The 15,819-nt window shown below is 35.9% G+C and overlaps 2 protein-coding genes across 2 annotated transcripts; one reads left to right on the top strand and one right to left on the bottom strand.

Moving 5' to 3' along the window:
• Positions 1-593: 593 nt before the first annotated feature.
• On the bottom strand, positions 594-7,977 carry LOC122312908 (transmembrane 9 superfamily member 1-like). The gene is made up of 12 exons (XM_043127580.1): positions 7,764-7,977; positions 5,643-5,835; positions 5,236-5,340; positions 4,173-4,190; positions 4,002-4,093; positions 3,764-3,916; positions 3,438-3,572; positions 3,138-3,304; positions 2,889-2,983; positions 2,385-2,758; positions 1,509-1,782; positions 594-991 (listed from the first exon to the last, which is right to left on the bottom strand). The coding sequence occupies exons 1-12, from the start codon at positions 7,848-7,850 to the stop codon at positions 924-926; spliced, it is 1,761 nt and encodes a 586-aa protein (XP_042983514.1). The 5' UTR covers positions 7,851-7,977; the 3' UTR covers positions 594-923.
• Positions 7,978-9,117: 1,140 nt separating this feature from the next.
• LOC122314128 (serine/threonine-protein kinase SRK2A-like) lies at positions 9,118-13,766 on the top strand. Its single transcript, XM_043129541.1, has 9 exons — positions 9,118-9,635; positions 9,868-9,942; positions 10,114-10,215; positions 10,583-10,636; positions 10,723-10,815; positions 10,903-10,995; positions 12,090-12,194; positions 12,309-12,407; positions 13,025-13,766. The coding sequence occupies exons 1-9, from the start codon at positions 9,516-9,518 to the stop codon at positions 13,292-13,294; spliced, it is 1,011 nt and encodes a 336-aa protein (XP_042985475.1). The 5' UTR covers positions 9,118-9,515; the 3' UTR covers positions 13,295-13,766.
• Positions 13,767-15,819: the final 2,053 nt, after the last annotated feature.

The following is a 15,819-nucleotide window of genomic DNA, read 5'->3' on the forward strand; positions in this document are numbered from 1 at the left end:
TAACCCCCTATCTGCCACGTGGCAACCTTTTGAGGCTCGCTTTATCTTTTTATTATCACCTCAGATTTATTGGTGACTCTGGTTGATACAATCCTCTTAATTCTTCTTTTCTCCTTGCTTTTTGCCTTCGCATTTCTTGGATGGGTGAAAGGGGTTTTATTTTCTTGGTTCCAAATTTTCTTCTATATTTACAAGTGAATTTCCTATTTGGGATCTATTTCCTGCAATTATTTCTTTCCTCATAATATGATTTTGCATACAAGGAAATTGAGAAACAAACAAAGGAAACCAAAAACAAAAGAACAGAAAACACCTAGATGTCTAAAGCAGGCGGGCAGGCATGGCAACCACACACGTCAAGTTATCCATTACTTTTGCTCCCGACCCAAAAATTTTTGAACACAAAATAGGGAGAGAACCCTATTGATTCTCACATATTCAGAAGCACAAAATTCATTACTTAAAAGTCCTCGCCTTCACATGTTCCGTTGTCCCAGAGACGTGCAACTAGCATAAAAATATAATTAAAAGGAGGGGAAAATTAGGCATCGATCCTTACAAAGGCACCTATTTGTAAGGGGGCAAAGAAGAAATAATTCAAATGATAGGTGGATTCGATATTTTGCTAAACTTCCAGACTATGGAAACAATTTCTGCATCCTAAATTAAGGCTTTCACTTACAGCCGGGGGGAAAAGCACAAAAAGAAGAAGAAGAAGAAGAAGAAGAAGAAGAAATAATAATCTCAGAGCATCCCCAGTCTAGAGAGAGAAGAATACATCCCCATCCTCAAACCCTGTGATTTGGATCTGTAGACAAATGCCAAGTCCCTTGTACATGACCCACGAGCTTCCTCTCAAAATTTATTGTCAACCAAAGAGCGCAGGGAAGTGTCATTCGGTCTATTTCCTCTTCAGAAGAATGCTAGTCACACTTGATGTTTCTGTAGATCCTCCTCACGAACAAATTCGAGCCCAGGTAACCAACAGCTCCTACACATTTAAACCGAAAATTAAAAAAAAAATAAAAAATAAAAAATCAATGTTCAAGTAAAAAGGGATCATCCTTTTTTTTTTTGTTTTTTTTGGCCCAAAATAGGGGCTATCAAATGGGAGTTTTCAGTGTCGTGTCAGTATCAAAAACACAGGCAGTATAAACTGAATTTCAATTCTATGTTAGCTAAAAATTCAAACCAAGTTTATTGGGCTCCTTAACCCTTTTCTTTTTTTCTTAAAATAAGTAATCCACTACAATTTAAACTTCGGCTGAAGTAACAAATAGAAAATTAAAATTCCCATTAAATCTTGTGAAGCTTTCAAGCACGAAACTTTAGTGAATTTATCAAGTTTTAGACCCCTGAGGGAGAGCACAAGCGTTAGAATGAAAATAAGATGAAATAACTATCGAGTCTCAAGAAGGGAGCCCTTTGGTTCCCAAAAAGACGACTACAAAGCAACAAAGAAAGGTAAGTCTCAATATTGAAAATTCAATAGAACTGTGGAAACTCACCGCAAAGGATTCCTAAACCAAGACAAAACATCAAAGTGTATCCAAAATAGAAGCTGGTCTGAAAGAAGCCGAACATCTTGGTCTTCACATAATAGTAGTATACTGAGTACAGATACACATAGACAGCTGTTGAGGCAGCAGAGAAGAAGGAAGTCCACTGCCAATGATAGTTTTCAGCATTTAACAAGAAGTATGTCCCCACAATGGTCACACAAACAGTGACAATAATGAGAATCAAGAAAACCAGCAGCATAAACCCATACACATAGTAAACCTGTTGCACACAAAGCAAGAAGAGTTACTCAGCTTCGATATACCTTTAACCATATTGTGCATACTTTCTAATTACTAGTGTTGGAGAAAACAAAAACATCCATCAGTCTGAAAAACCATCAGGAGATATTAATTAAAAGGAAAACCATCAGGAAATATTAATACTCGCACCATAACAAAAAAAAAAAAACTGACTCAGTTCTCGGGCAAACCTAAAAAATAGGTAAATAGAAGATTCAAGACACTAGTTAACCATCAACATAAAGATGTCACTGTTCTGTTCATTGTATTTGAGAGATGCAAATCAGTTCTTGGAAAACCTGCCTCCATATTGTTAAAACCATTTTACAATGTTTTTTTTTTTAATTTTTGGATAGGTAAAAAGAGATTTTATTGATCCATGTAAAAAAGCAAATCCCGAGTATACAGGAGAGTGAACCATTTTACAATGTAAAAAGGCAAAACCATTTTACATGTTTTTAATATTAACCAGCTGAACATGAGAGTGATTCAAACAAAATATCATAGCGATTCCACCACCTTCTATAACACCATATTGGATTCATTATGTACCCAAAAAACCCATAGAATGGTAAAACCCACCTTGTAATTCCAGAACGATGTGAAGACAAAATACATCTCAATGAATATGCTGCCAAAGGGTAGCAACCCACCCATCATTGAGACTACAGATGGTGTAAGATACCATTTCTTCTCAGGGATTGGACGAGGAATGGTCTTCACACGACAAGGATTGTTTGGAGCACCACTCCAGTTTCTTCCAACAACCGTACCAAGAAGAGCCAAAGGGAAAGAGATGAAAGCCCAAATGACAAAGACAACAACCATTGTGCCAAAGGGAATAGCTGCTAAAGACCCGTAGAAGATAGCAATTGTGTTCAAGATGAACCCAATACCGAAACACATAAATGGAAATAGAGATGCAGTGAGAATCATAGACTTTATCCAAGTTTTACCTGGCAGAACAAAATGGAGTTATTCAAAACTGTAATAATAACCATCTAAGAAAAGCATCAAGATGTTTCTTTTACTTATCAAAAAGAAAAAAGAAAAGTATTAAGATGATGAAACAAAACCCTTTCTTACCCCCATGGCGTGAGTACATCCCACCACTCACATAACCAGAAATGAACGATGTAAGAGCATAACACACAATGAAAGTTGTGACAATTGCTCCTCGCCTGAGACATATCAATAACAATTGAAGGACATTATAGCAGCTATAAGAAGATGAAAGGAAAACATACGCAATGATTGAAAATCGATGCTGGGAAGATTGTGCTACCATAAAATGCATGCATGTTGTTCAGGATCAACCATGAGTTCTCAACTTACCCAACATACAACATGCCAACAATTGCCAATAAGATGACGAGGAGAACAAGCAGTGCAAGCTGGGCACCTGTCCCAACAACAGCCGAAAGAAGAACTAAATTGCGAGGAGGACGAAAAACATCCCCATGCACGAGTTTCCAACCAGACTCTTCACTAACATCTCTTTCCTAAAGAACAAGCACCAAAACAGCAATCAAGGACTTTATAGTGAGCAGCAATTACAGTTTCTTCAAGTAAAAAAAATCCATAAAGCATTAACATAAAAAATGACAATAGAAATACAAGTAAATGGCACAATACCAGAGTCTCCAAGTCATCATCTTCCCGAGCATATTTTGCATAGTCATTCCTTAGGGTCCGCATTAATATCATTGACACCAAACCAGTAAGGAAGATAACCATCATGAACGAATTAAAAATGGAGAACCAATGGATCTGCACATTAACAATGCACATGCAACTCTCAATAACAGATAAGTATGGCAATGAGTGAAAAATCAAGCAGCCAATGACCACAGATTAGTCAGAAATATTTTTTTGATACTCATAATAATGCATAAAGTGGTTGAAATAGAAAAAAAAAAAAAAAAAAAAAAAAAAAAAAAAAAAAAAAACCAATGGGTTACCTGGTGCTCAAAGAAAGGGTAATCCAAATAGACATCAAAGCGACGTGCAAAAGTTACATTTGTTAAACTCCATTTGACAGAGTATGTCATATCCAATTTTTTCCCAACTACCAATGGCTTTGGGATCTCTTGAGTGAGATTCACATGAATGATCTACAAGATAGAAGCTTAATTATGATGCCAGGGTGAATCCTAAATCCCATCATAGAATTCATATGCAATTTGGAAAAATGCAAACCTGATCTTTGTTATATTGGATGACAATTTTCTTATGTGTGAAAAGGGCATGCTTCTCACCATTCTTATCCGCATGCATCGTACCGACAAAACCTAAATGTTGGAAAAAAAAAAAATTATCCAATTATGTGCAAACTCAAGTACAAAAAACAAAAGTGAGTTAAATGCATACCCCATAAAGGCAGATCATCTGAACTTGTATCCAGCATGTCGAGACCAACATTAGAAAACAGGCAAGAAGTTAAGAGTGAGTTCTCCACCATAGTAAATAAAGGGAAAACAAGACCACAAAGCAAACCAAAATAACACGTAAGAAACATATATGGCAGCCCATATATGCATTTTTTAGATATCTCTAGTATAAGGTAATGTGGTTATTAGATTAACATATCTAAACCCATTCCTAACTAGGTGTAAACACATGTATACTTCCTGTGTACTTGGGCTATGCCTATACAATATCAATAAAATATCTTATTACTTACATATATATATATAAAAGATTTAACATATCTAAACCCATGTAGAAATTTGCAACAATAAATAGTTGTAAAATGTGCATAAAAGGAAAAAAACTTCTTATTACTTATAAAAAGAAAACTATGCATAAAAGACTCGAAATTGCTTCAGTTATGATTTTCAAAGTCCCCATCCTTCCAACCTGCCCAGAGAGGGAGGGAGGGAAAATCAGTGCCTCAGGCAAACTCAAATTTGCACGAGTCATAGTCAAGGTTTCAACAATGAAGCTTGCTGGAAATTTGGTGATGGGGTTTGCTTGGAACTCTCACCTGGTTACACCTATAGCAGTATATAGTGTGAAAAAATAAAATAGTTGCATTAACAAAAATTATCTGTGTTACATATTTTACACTGAGATACGAATCCATTCTATCTGTGCTATTAAATCTACAAGTATATTCTCATAAAAAAGAATTAATTTGCTGTCACTGTGAAGGAAGATATTTCTCATCACTTTGGTACGGATCATCTTGTAATCCAAACGCAACAGCTTAGGAAATAATACTTCTCTATGGCATTGCTTTTCCCATGGAAAATTAAGCCTAATCGATTCCACTTCCCCCTCCCCAGGAAATCGTAATTTATGACTGTACACACTCCCCGCATTTATGAACTTTCTACAGCAATCTCATACCCATCAACATTCGAATAATTCACACTGAAATAATCTTCAAATTGTATTAGCAAAAAACTAATGGATACAGAGAAGAACATACCCACGAAGAATTCAAGCCAGTAATTATTCTCAATTGCATCCTTGAAGTGTTTAACCTTTGCTTCATCAAGATCCAGAGAACAAATGACAGCCTTCTCCACATTTTCTGTGCAAGAAAAAAGTCAATATGTGCAACTAAATTCAACAAAATATAAGCCTTGGTCACAACCTAAATCAATTTTCTTTTTTTTAATAAGTAAGAAATTTATTAATAAACGTAATTAGGCATAGCCCAAATACACAAGAAGTATACATAGAGAGACACCTAATTACGAAAAACATTTCAAAAGTCAATAAGACTATTCCCATCCAAAAATATAATCGAAGCCCAAAGAAACAAAGTACGAAAAAAGAAAGCTTTAATACCTCAAAATAAAAAGTAAGGGTTATGATAGAAATTTTTCTTACTTCCAAACTTTATTTGGATCTGGCTGTCAATCAGTTCATTTCCACCAAGGACCTCGCCGAGACCACCCCATTTGTGAGCAGCACTGCCCGGAGGACGACAAAATGGAAGGCTATAATAATTGTAGGTTTCTTGTGGATTATTATAGGGGCCAACTTTATTTACCCAAAGCGTAACCGGATCATCTTGCTGATACTGAAGAAGAAATGAAGGGGGTGAAAGAGGTATCAATTAATTTCATTGGCAGTTCAGCTCATCTCAAGCTATTTATACACACTACAAGTTGAGTTCATCCAAGACATATTTCACAACAATATGTACACAGAAATAATTTGGAATATACGAAAGACCAGCTCATCTTATAAAATTCTTTTTTAAGAAAATAAGTAATGCTAGTTACATCCATTAAAACTGAGAGAGAGAGAGAGAGAGAGAGAGAGAGAGAGAGAGAGAGAAGCGTTAATAACGTAATTTTCTTATCAGATTAGTGTGCCCTTTTCTACTGCAAACAAGACTCATGCACCCATATCAGGCTTTTATTTTACCCACTGCCCCCTGGTTAAGGGAGGAGGAAATGCTAGTTTTGAATTGAACACTGTTTGACTTTCTTTTCTTATGATGAGAAATCCCGGAGACTGCAAAAGCAACATGTCTTTTAACCTAAATAAACCCTGACCCGTATGATGCATCCCCATCACACGGATCAGGTAAATCATTGCACTGATTGGATGTATCCCCTAGAAAATTTTTGCACCCAAGGGTTCAAGCCTTAGAAGAAAGAGCATACGACCAAAACTAAGACCCTTACCACTTGAGCCAACCCTTAAGGTTAAAACACCATTCAAAATTAATGTGCTTATTGTGCAAAACATAAAAGAAGGAATAAAAAGCAGAAATTGCATATGATAACCACTGAAGAGGGTCAGCAACTTTCTACATTTACTATCTTTTTCTAGGATAAAAATGCATCACATGGAGGCTCAATAATGGCATCTCCTAGAACTTCATGAATAAGGGTACGAGGTGCAGATTGGATAGGCACTTGCAATTCATTTTTCCCTACACTTGTGGGTGGCTTTCTTTCAAATTCTGATTAAATAAACTAAATAAAAAAGGAGTCACCGCCAACTAGAGCTCAAACTAACGTTTATTTGTAACAATTATGAGTCAAATAACCAGTCCAAACATTTTCTATAACTGTTTAAAATATGTCAGTCAAAATCACAAATAACCAGTCCAAACATTTTCTATAACTGTTTAAAATATGTCAGTCAAAATCATTTCCATATCCGCAACTCCACAATTACAGCTCTATCCTTCCAAATGGAAAATATATCGGGGAACATCCATCAGAACCAGATCCAACTTATAGCATTACGTCACAGGAATTATCTTGTCATGGATTAATTTTTTTTGATAAGTAAACGATAAATCTAGTCATGGATTAATTCGATAGTGGTCATAATTCGGGGTACTTCAAAAGCATGGAAACGCATCTTGTCTTACAATGATAGGTGCATATGTGCATACGGGAAATCACCATTCCCGCTATCACGATTAAAACCATCAGCACTCCCACGATCCCAGCAACCCCCAAACCTAACTTTGCTACACGCATCACTAGCAGGTCAACTATCCTGCCACAAAATGTCTATTGCAAGCCTATGTAGATCAGATCGACAAATATAATAAAGGTAAAATGTTACGAATACCTAACTTCCAAGGTCCCAACACACAACGACACAAACACTACGTCATTTCCAAATCCCCAATAAGCATACATGTATACATATACACATGCATAAAAGCTTATACACGAAGATGTACACAGAATGTACGCCTTTGGTTCTTGCACTTCAGAAAAAACTGAGTTGATAGGAGGTATTCATGACCAAGAAAACCAACGAAACCCCCAAATCAACTTTCAAATGCTCAGAAATTGACCAGAGGAAGTCAAATCACAGAGTCTACCAATCAAGAAAGTGGCAGATCTGAAGCCAATTAAACAACAAACAAGAAGCATTTAAAAGATCTACGAGTTGATTAGGAGGGCCACGACAGGATAACAAAGTCATTGCTAGGGCTTGAAGAGGGAGATAGATAAACAGAGAGAGCAGGTTCACCTTGTGATCTGACTCGGAGGCGAATGAGGAGGAGAGGAGGAGGAAGAGGAAGGTGACAAGTGAGAAAGATCGGACGGTGGAGGACATGGAGATCGCCGGCAAGCGTTGGATATGGACGGTCCAGACTTTCCCAAGGTCGCTCTGATCTGAGACTTTCTTCGATTTAATTCCCGAGCTCTTCCTTTAAGAGAGAGAGTAGGAGAAACAGAGTTGGCTGACGATTGACGATTACATTTGTAATTATTTATTATTTTCTTGATTAATCAGAATTTTGTCCGGCCCAGGCCCATCTCTCGGGACACGGGCTTTTCCGTTTCTTATAGTTCCACCCATAATAGTTGGGCTTCTCAACCCAATATTTTTACCCAGACCCAATAATAAAGAGCAATTTTTTTAATCACACTAAACAGCAATTATTAATTATTGTTGAAGCAAATAAAAAATACTTTTTTTTTTGTACTATAAAATGAAATGTTATCTCAACGTATTAACTCATATTCCTTGTGGATGTTATATTTGGATATTTTAGAGTATTTATTCAAATATTTTAAGATTTAGAATGAATTTAAGTTATCGGCAATATTACATACAGTTGTGAAATTGCAAACGTCGCACAATCGTTTTGAAAAAGAGTGAGGTCCACGATTAAAAAGTTAGTTTTTTTTTCATATGGGTCTCATATTAATTTATTTTTTTCAAAACGACTGCACGACACTTGCACAACCACGACTGAAAATATCATTTCTCTTAAGTTATATATATAAAATGAATCGCGTAACATTTATGATTATTCGAATGAATTTTTAGATATTATTAAAGTCTCAATAAATGCTATGATATCTATTTTAGTAGCTCAAACAAAATATTTTAAAATTTGTGTTTGGATAAACAAATTAGAAATTGGATTTGAGTTTTAAATCAAGAGATTTCCAATGTCTTAATATTTCAAATGTTAAGATTATATTTAAAAGTCAGTGTGAAAAATATATCATCTATTTTATTAATATGACAAGATTTGTAAGAAATTTTATTTTTATTTTTATTTTTGACAAGATGAAATTTCAATGAAATGATTTGAAATAGATTGTAATTTATTTAATAAAATAAATAATATATTCATCATCTTTGCATATTATATATTATATTTATTTTTTAAAATTTATTATTATTATTAAATATATGATATATAGATGGTGAATCGAAGAATTTAATTAATTTAAAAAAATAAAATAATAATAACTCAAATTTGTGCATGTTGGATCACTGTCTCGTATGGCGTGAACCATACTTCTGTGTGGCACTGGGCACCAAATTTCCACCCTTGACAATATGAAGTATGAACTATGAAGTCCTAGTAAACGGCACCTTTCGCGGCTCTTGTAATTATGTTTCCCTCCTTTCGCCCTCACAGTCTCCTCTCCCCTTGCTTTTTATTCTACCTTACCGGCTACTGAGAGATACGTTACGTCTCTCTCTCTCTCTCTCTCTCTCTCAATGTGAAACGACTGTTTTAGATACTTTGGTTTCCTTAAATCTCTAGTCTTCGAAATCCTCCCCCCTCTCTCCGAATCCGATTCCCAGTTGAATAGGGATATAGATTTGGAAAACATTGCAGTCTAGTTTTGTGCTTCTACATCTTCTCGAGCATGAAGCCATGAATTGAGGGCTCCGCTATTGATTTCGATTGATGGGTGTAACACTGAAACCAGGGTTTAGCACATAACAAGAGGCGAAAGTTAAGAGATAATATCAATGGAGAATTACGAGCTAGTGAAAGACATAGGGTCTGGGAAGTTCGGAGTGGCCAGGCTTATGCGGGACAAACAAACGAAAAAGCTCGTTGCCATGAAGTACATCGAGCGGGGACACAAGGTATCCGCTCTTATAAGTGTCTTTCCATATCCTCGAGTATCTATTGCATGCTGTTTGAGGAAATTACTACTTTTTAGGATTAACTTCGTCGAACTCCATTGCTAACATAAAAAAGGACAGAAATTTATTTGGGTAGTTCAGAGAATGCATAAACCCTCTGAAAGTTTTAAAATTTCGTTTCGTCTACCTGGGCGGCTTTCGATCACCTGTTTATTTGCTTCTTTGGTGGCAGATTGGTCAGAATGTGGTGAGAGAAATCATAAACCACAGATCGCTTTGCCATCCAAACATTATTCGGTTCAAGGAGGTGTGTGCTTGTGTGATGCGCGAGTATATGTTTTTTCCTTCTCTTTTCTCTTTTTTACTTTCAACACACACATGTATGCATGTATGCATTATTTTGTTTGAGTTTAGACATAAATATTACTTCTATCGTTTTAAATTGTCCGATTTGGGTTTTTGGGATTTGGATTCACAGGTGGTTTTGACTCCTACCCATCTGGCTATCGTCATGGAGTACGCCGCCGGTGGAGAGCTATTTGAGCGAATTTGTGCTGCCGGAAGGTTTAGCGAAGATGAGGTTGATCATTGTTCTTAACTGATAGCGAGCTCCAATTTCAAATGTTTCTGGTTTTCTACAGGTCTATTGATAGATTTAGACTGTCGTTTCTGTTTGCTGAAAATATGTAGGAAAATAACGGAAGAGTAGGATTTGGATCTCACAACGTTTATGGTTAAAACAATATCCCTTCATTCCAGTTCTGTGTTGCTAGTCAGCTTGGTTGTATTGTTTTTACTTATGAGACAAAAAAATTAGCAATATAAGAGGGGAAAAGAAACGAAGATAAAGATCTGAATTACGTGTCCCATTCTTTTCAATAAGCAACCAAACAGAGGGTGAAATACTATGAATCCGATTCTTTGTCTTTTCTTTTGCGTCTTTTCAGGCGAGATATTTTTTCCAACAGCTCATCTCTGGAGTGTGCTACTGCCATTATATGGTAAGAGGTGTTAATATATGTAAAACTATCTAGTTCATTTCTCTACTTGAAGTTGAATTTTCCCTCTAATTTTCCTTGTCCTGTAGCAAATCTGCCATAGAGATTTGAAGCTGGAAAATACCTTGCTGGATGGAAACCCTGCTCCATGCCTGAAGATTTGCGATTTTGGTTATTCAAAGGTTTAGTTTTAGATTCAATTTAGTATGCTAAGCCTTTCTATGAGGTAGTTATGAATTTACATCCTCTAACTAGCGATATTTGTGTAGTCATCTCTGTTACATTCGAGTCCCAAATCAACCGTTGGAACTCCCGCATATATTGCACCCGAGGTTCTTTCACGGAAAGAGTATGATGGCAAGGTAATTTTGATATCGTATGTTGCTGAACCTCACATGTTCTATTAAGTTTATCTGTTCAAGCTTTGCTGGAGCTGATTTAATGACCAGATTATCATGTATTTATAATGCCTAGATCCTGTTTTCCCTAAACTTCTCAGTTGAACCATTTCTCTTGAAACTTATTTCTGATTTGAAGACTTGATGCATGAGCCAATGAACCATTGTTCTGAACATCTTCACTATTGATTTTCCACCTGCCGGTGTTCTTATCTCAATAAATTATAAATCACCTATTGTGTGCACAGCTATGTTAGAGTAACAGTTATTTATTTTGGAATGTGATTTCTTAGCTCAATTGATTAATTAGCAAACTATACGAGGTATATGGCGGTCACTGAACATGTAAACCAATCAATAATCAGCATAGAGGACTATGATCCCAATGTTTGTATGTTTTTAAAAAATGAGGGTTAGACCCCTGCCTCCCCTGGTATTTTTTTTTTTTATAAGTAAACGATAGTATTAATAAGGATAGATAAAGCCCAAGTACACAAGATGGTATACAAGAGATAAAACCTATCTCGGTCGTTATAGAGGAAACAAGAAAATCATGCAAATTTAGGCCATTACAATCTACAGCTATAGCCCAAAGGAAGAAAGTACGGAAAAATAAAGATTGACGCTCCTCTAATGACAGCTCCTTATCTTCAAATGTCCTCTCATTACATTCTCGCCATAAGCACCACATAATGCAAATGAGGACCATCTCTCCTGGTATTGTGTTACAACATTTGTGCCACTTCTGTCGAATGTGATCCTTTGTCTGTCTTGTTCATTTTGTTACTGTACCTGTATTTTGCCCATCAATATGATAAAGCAAATGCCGGTTATATTTATTTATTTTAACTAAACATACCCGCATTACCATAATGTGATCAGTTGAGACTATCTTTTTTTGTAAGAAGATGCTTGGGAAACAATTGAACACTGATATGACCTGGAAAGATCAAAAACTTGGTAAACTACCTCTTGTTTGACAAGTTTCTTATTTGTGCAAAGGATACAAATAACCTTTTATTTGCAGTTCTATTTAATTATACTTTGTGTATGTTCAGTTGGCGGATGTATGGTCATGTGGAGTGACTCTTCATGTTATGCTAGTGGGAGCATACCCATTTGAAGATCCGCAAGACCCAAAGAATATCAGGAAAACTTTCAATGTAATTTACCTTCATTTGGCTGGCTTAAAACCAATAAGTTTCTTATTCGAACAGTTTAATATCTTTCTCTGTCGTTATCTTTTATTAGTATCTTCCTCTACCATTCTTATGCAGCAAACAATGGCTGTTCAGTACAATATTCCAGACTATGTTCACATATCTCAAGATTGTAAACAGCTTCTTTCTCACATTTTTGTTGCAAATCCTCTAAAGGTATGTGTGAAACTAAGTTGCTGATCTCTTAAGAATTTTGATAAACTTAGTCTGGAAGGATACAAAGTTGTATCTGTGGTTTATTGATTTTTGTGGTTTAGAGGGTTTTGCTTTCATTCTCTGGTTGAAACTGGGGAAATAATTTTTTAATAAGCATTGTATGGTTCATATTTCTTAAATACTTGAGAATAAAAATATCTCTTCAAAGTAGTATTACCCTCTTGTGATGGGTCTTGCTTTTTTTTCTTTTTTTGGCTGTAGTTAGGTGTGATCTGTGCAATTTCGTTGATTCATGAGTTATTTTTAGGTCCACATGCCATGCTCAATTGGAGCAAGAGAACCATGACTTTAAAGTTTGTATGGTTAACTAAGGGTTAGTGTTTGATGTGCAGGCACATAACTAGTATGTGATGTTCAGTAGTATAGTTGGCAGTCACAGTATAGTGTGTAGGACATGCCTGTGAAGGGTGTTGGGAAGGTGTTGTTTATTGTTAATAATGAAGTGCCCACTCTTTGATGTTGATAGCTTTTATCATCTATGATAAATAGATTGGGAAATTGCAGGTTATATAATGTTTGCATTCTTTCTTTCTTTTTTCCTTTTTCCCTTCTGGCAGAGGATCACCATTAATGAAATCAAGAGTCACCCATGGTTTTTGAAGAACTTGCCAAGGGAACTAACAGAGGCTGCTCAAGCCATATACTACAAGAAAGAGAACCCAAGCTTTTCCCTCCAAAGCGTGGAAGATATAATGAAAATTGTTAACGAAGCTAAATTTCCTCCCCCATCTTCCAGATCAATCGGAGGCTTTGATTGTGGAGGAGAAGAATATGGCGACAACAAGGAAGATGTCGATGATGAGGAGGAAGAAGTTCATTTCAGTTAAGGCCAATCTATTACTTCTTAATTATTTTAGAACTAAAGAATTTTGGTAGTCGAGTCTCTCTCAATTTCAGTATGGTTTCTTGTTTGTATAAAAGTCAGTTTTTTCTGCTTGGGACATGGTCTTCAATAAATGTTTGTAAATTTACAGTGTCGTGGTCAGTCTCTCCACAACCGGAACTGAATGTTAGACTGTCCAAGAACTATCATGTTGGAAACAACATTAGGATTGCCAAGTACCTTTGAGGATTGCAAATCCTCTTGAGGGTATGGAGGGAAAATGGGTTGTGTAGTAGTAAGGTTGGCCTTAAGGGTTTTGGATGGTCTAGGGGTTCTAGCAGAGAACATGGAATTCTTGTAAGATGCTTTCACTCCCTTGAGGTTGTATATACGGAAGGTTGACCTGATTAAAGGGCCATGCCAATAAAATATTTGTCAGTATTTTAAAATATAATATTTTTTTCTTTTTTTGCTCATCTCCTGTGGTGGACTTTCATTCCACAAAACATATCGATGCCTGATTTGATCCTTGATCTTTTAAGTTTCGTCCTCCTGGTCTCTTGATCCCCCTTCTTTTCCTCTTCTCTTTATACAATAAGTAAGTATAAAGATTTGGTAAACAGAGTGTGAATAAAGTGATTAACCATTAGAAGTCTCCATACATTTCATTTTCTTCTCTGCCTCGAATATTCTGCTGCCATTTGCCATAGTTTGAAGTATTGAGGTAAAAAAAGGGCAGATACTCAGGCCAAATTGGGTGAAAAAGTAACAGCTCTTACACAGAAATACAGCTCAAACAAAGCACTCAAGAGTCGTCGACACGACTATTCTAATTCCACCTAGTTGCTAAAAGGTCGCTCAAGTAGTTAATATATAGATTCATTTAGGTGTTGTTTGGAACTTTGGAGGGTGAGATGATTTTATATAAAAATTAAAAATCAAATAAAATATTATTGAGATCTTATCATTATAATTTCTTCAAATTTTTAAATAAAATATAATAAATAATTTAATATTTTTAAACTCTAAAAATAATAATAATAATAATATTTTATTTAGTTCTTAGCTTTTCCTTAAAATTTTGCACACCAGTCTGCTGAAATAACTGAAGATTAAAATCAAAATAAATAAAAAAAAAAGTAATAATACTTATTAACAAATCCTATGACCCTATGCATGTAGTTTTAGATACTCTAAGATCTTCCTATCACCTCAAAAGTTTGTGAGTTATATTTTTTATTTTTTAAAGTTTATGGCCCTCCTATGAGAGAAAACACAATAATCAAAATTAAGTTATTTTATTATTAAAAATGTGTATAGAGTACATTATTCATGAAAAAAGCTACTCAACATTCGGTTTGCCTAAAATGCACGCCACACTCCTTCCACGTCACGGTTTATTATCAAAATAAACCAGGTTGCCCTTTACTCTGCTCCCTACGCACTCTCTCTTCTTCATCACCCCTCAATCCGACGCCCTCACCTCATACTCTTTTCTCTCTTCTTCATCTCTCCTAAATGCAGCTACCCTCTACCATTACTGTGAGACTCTTTTCTCTCACCCATCGCCCTTCACGTATCTCTCCCTTGAACGAAGACTCATTTCTCTCACCCCCTTCAATTCCAAACCCGAGAAGAAATCATCCTCGACAGATTCCAAGACCCACCCATCTGACTCACTTCCTTCAGCCTCTTCTCGCCATCCCCGAAGGCACTTTATTTTTATTTTTATTTTTATTTTTAATCTCTACCTTCCAAAATGTCTCTTTCCTTCCTTAGTTTTGTGTTTGTTAGATTTATGTTTTGTCTTTTAATGGTTGTTGAGTTTGGGTATATTCTCATCCGAAAATGGCATAAATTTAGTAGTGATGCCGGTGCGGGGACTGAAATCGTGCTGAAACCGTGAGGCTGGAGAACCCGTACAAAAATGATGCACCTAGAGGGGAACTTTTGTTCCACCTTGACGGAGTGATGAACCCACACAGTTCCGTAGTGATGGCGGGGCGGGGAGAGGGTCAGGCCGGCAAAGGACACGAGCTGGGGGCATGGAGGAGAGAACGCGGGGAAGAATTCTGAAGAAAGTGAAGACGAACCGGGGGAGGGGAGGAGAAATTGAAATGTTTTGATCAAAACGCGCATTTTAATTAAAAAAAAAGCCACATAGGCTGGAGTGCGGAGGTTGAGTGAACAATGGGTGGTTGTTTAATGTAACTCCATTATCCATATTCAAGATGATAATTCATATTCACGAGTCTTGTCAAGTTATGAACATTCAATTAAATAGGTCAACGTGAATACGATCCATTAAGCTAAATGGTTCATACATTCAAACTCTATCACGGCTCATTTAAATAATTGGTCGTGTCATGTTATCCATTTTAACACATATAATAATTAATTAGAAATAATATAATATAACATGACTCATTCTAACCCATTTCATGTAAATGGATTAAACTAACCTGCATAAACTACTTGAATAGATTAACATAATTTTACATAAAATTTAAAATCTAAATTTATTATTAG

The sequence above is a fragment of the Carya illinoinensis genome, chromosome 6 (assembly GCF_018687715.1).
Source record: "Carya illinoinensis cultivar Pawnee chromosome 6, C.illinoinensisPawnee_v1, whole genome shotgun sequence".
NCBI lineage: Eukaryota > Viridiplantae > Streptophyta > Magnoliopsida > Fagales > Juglandaceae > Carya > Carya illinoinensis.

Bases quoted from the DNA above. Each gene is read 5' to 3' on its own strand.
- LOC122312908 (XM_043127580.1), bottom strand. From the start codon at position 7,850: ATGTCCTCCACCGTCCGATCTTTCTCACTTGTCACCTTCCTCTTCCTC. The intron at 3,917-4,001 runs GTTTGCATTTTT...TCTATCTTGTAG, and splicing joins TCCAATATAACAAAGATCAG to ATCATTCATGTGAATCTCAC. The intron at 2,759-2,888 runs GTAAGAAAGGGT...TTGTTCTGCCAG, and splicing joins GATGTACTCACGCCATGGGG to GTAAAACTTGGATAAAGTCT.
- LOC122314128 (XM_043129541.1), top strand. From the start codon at position 9,516: ATGGAGAATTACGAGCTAGTGAAAGACATAGGGTCTGGGAAGTTCGGA. The intron at 9,636-9,867 runs GTATCCGCTCTT...CTTTGGTGGCAG, and splicing joins ACATCGAGCGGGGACACAAG to ATTGGTCAGAATGTGGTGAG. The intron at 10,816-10,902 runs GTTTAGTTTTAG...ATATTTGTGTAG, and splicing joins GCGATTTTGGTTATTCAAAG to TCATCTCTGTTACATTCGAG.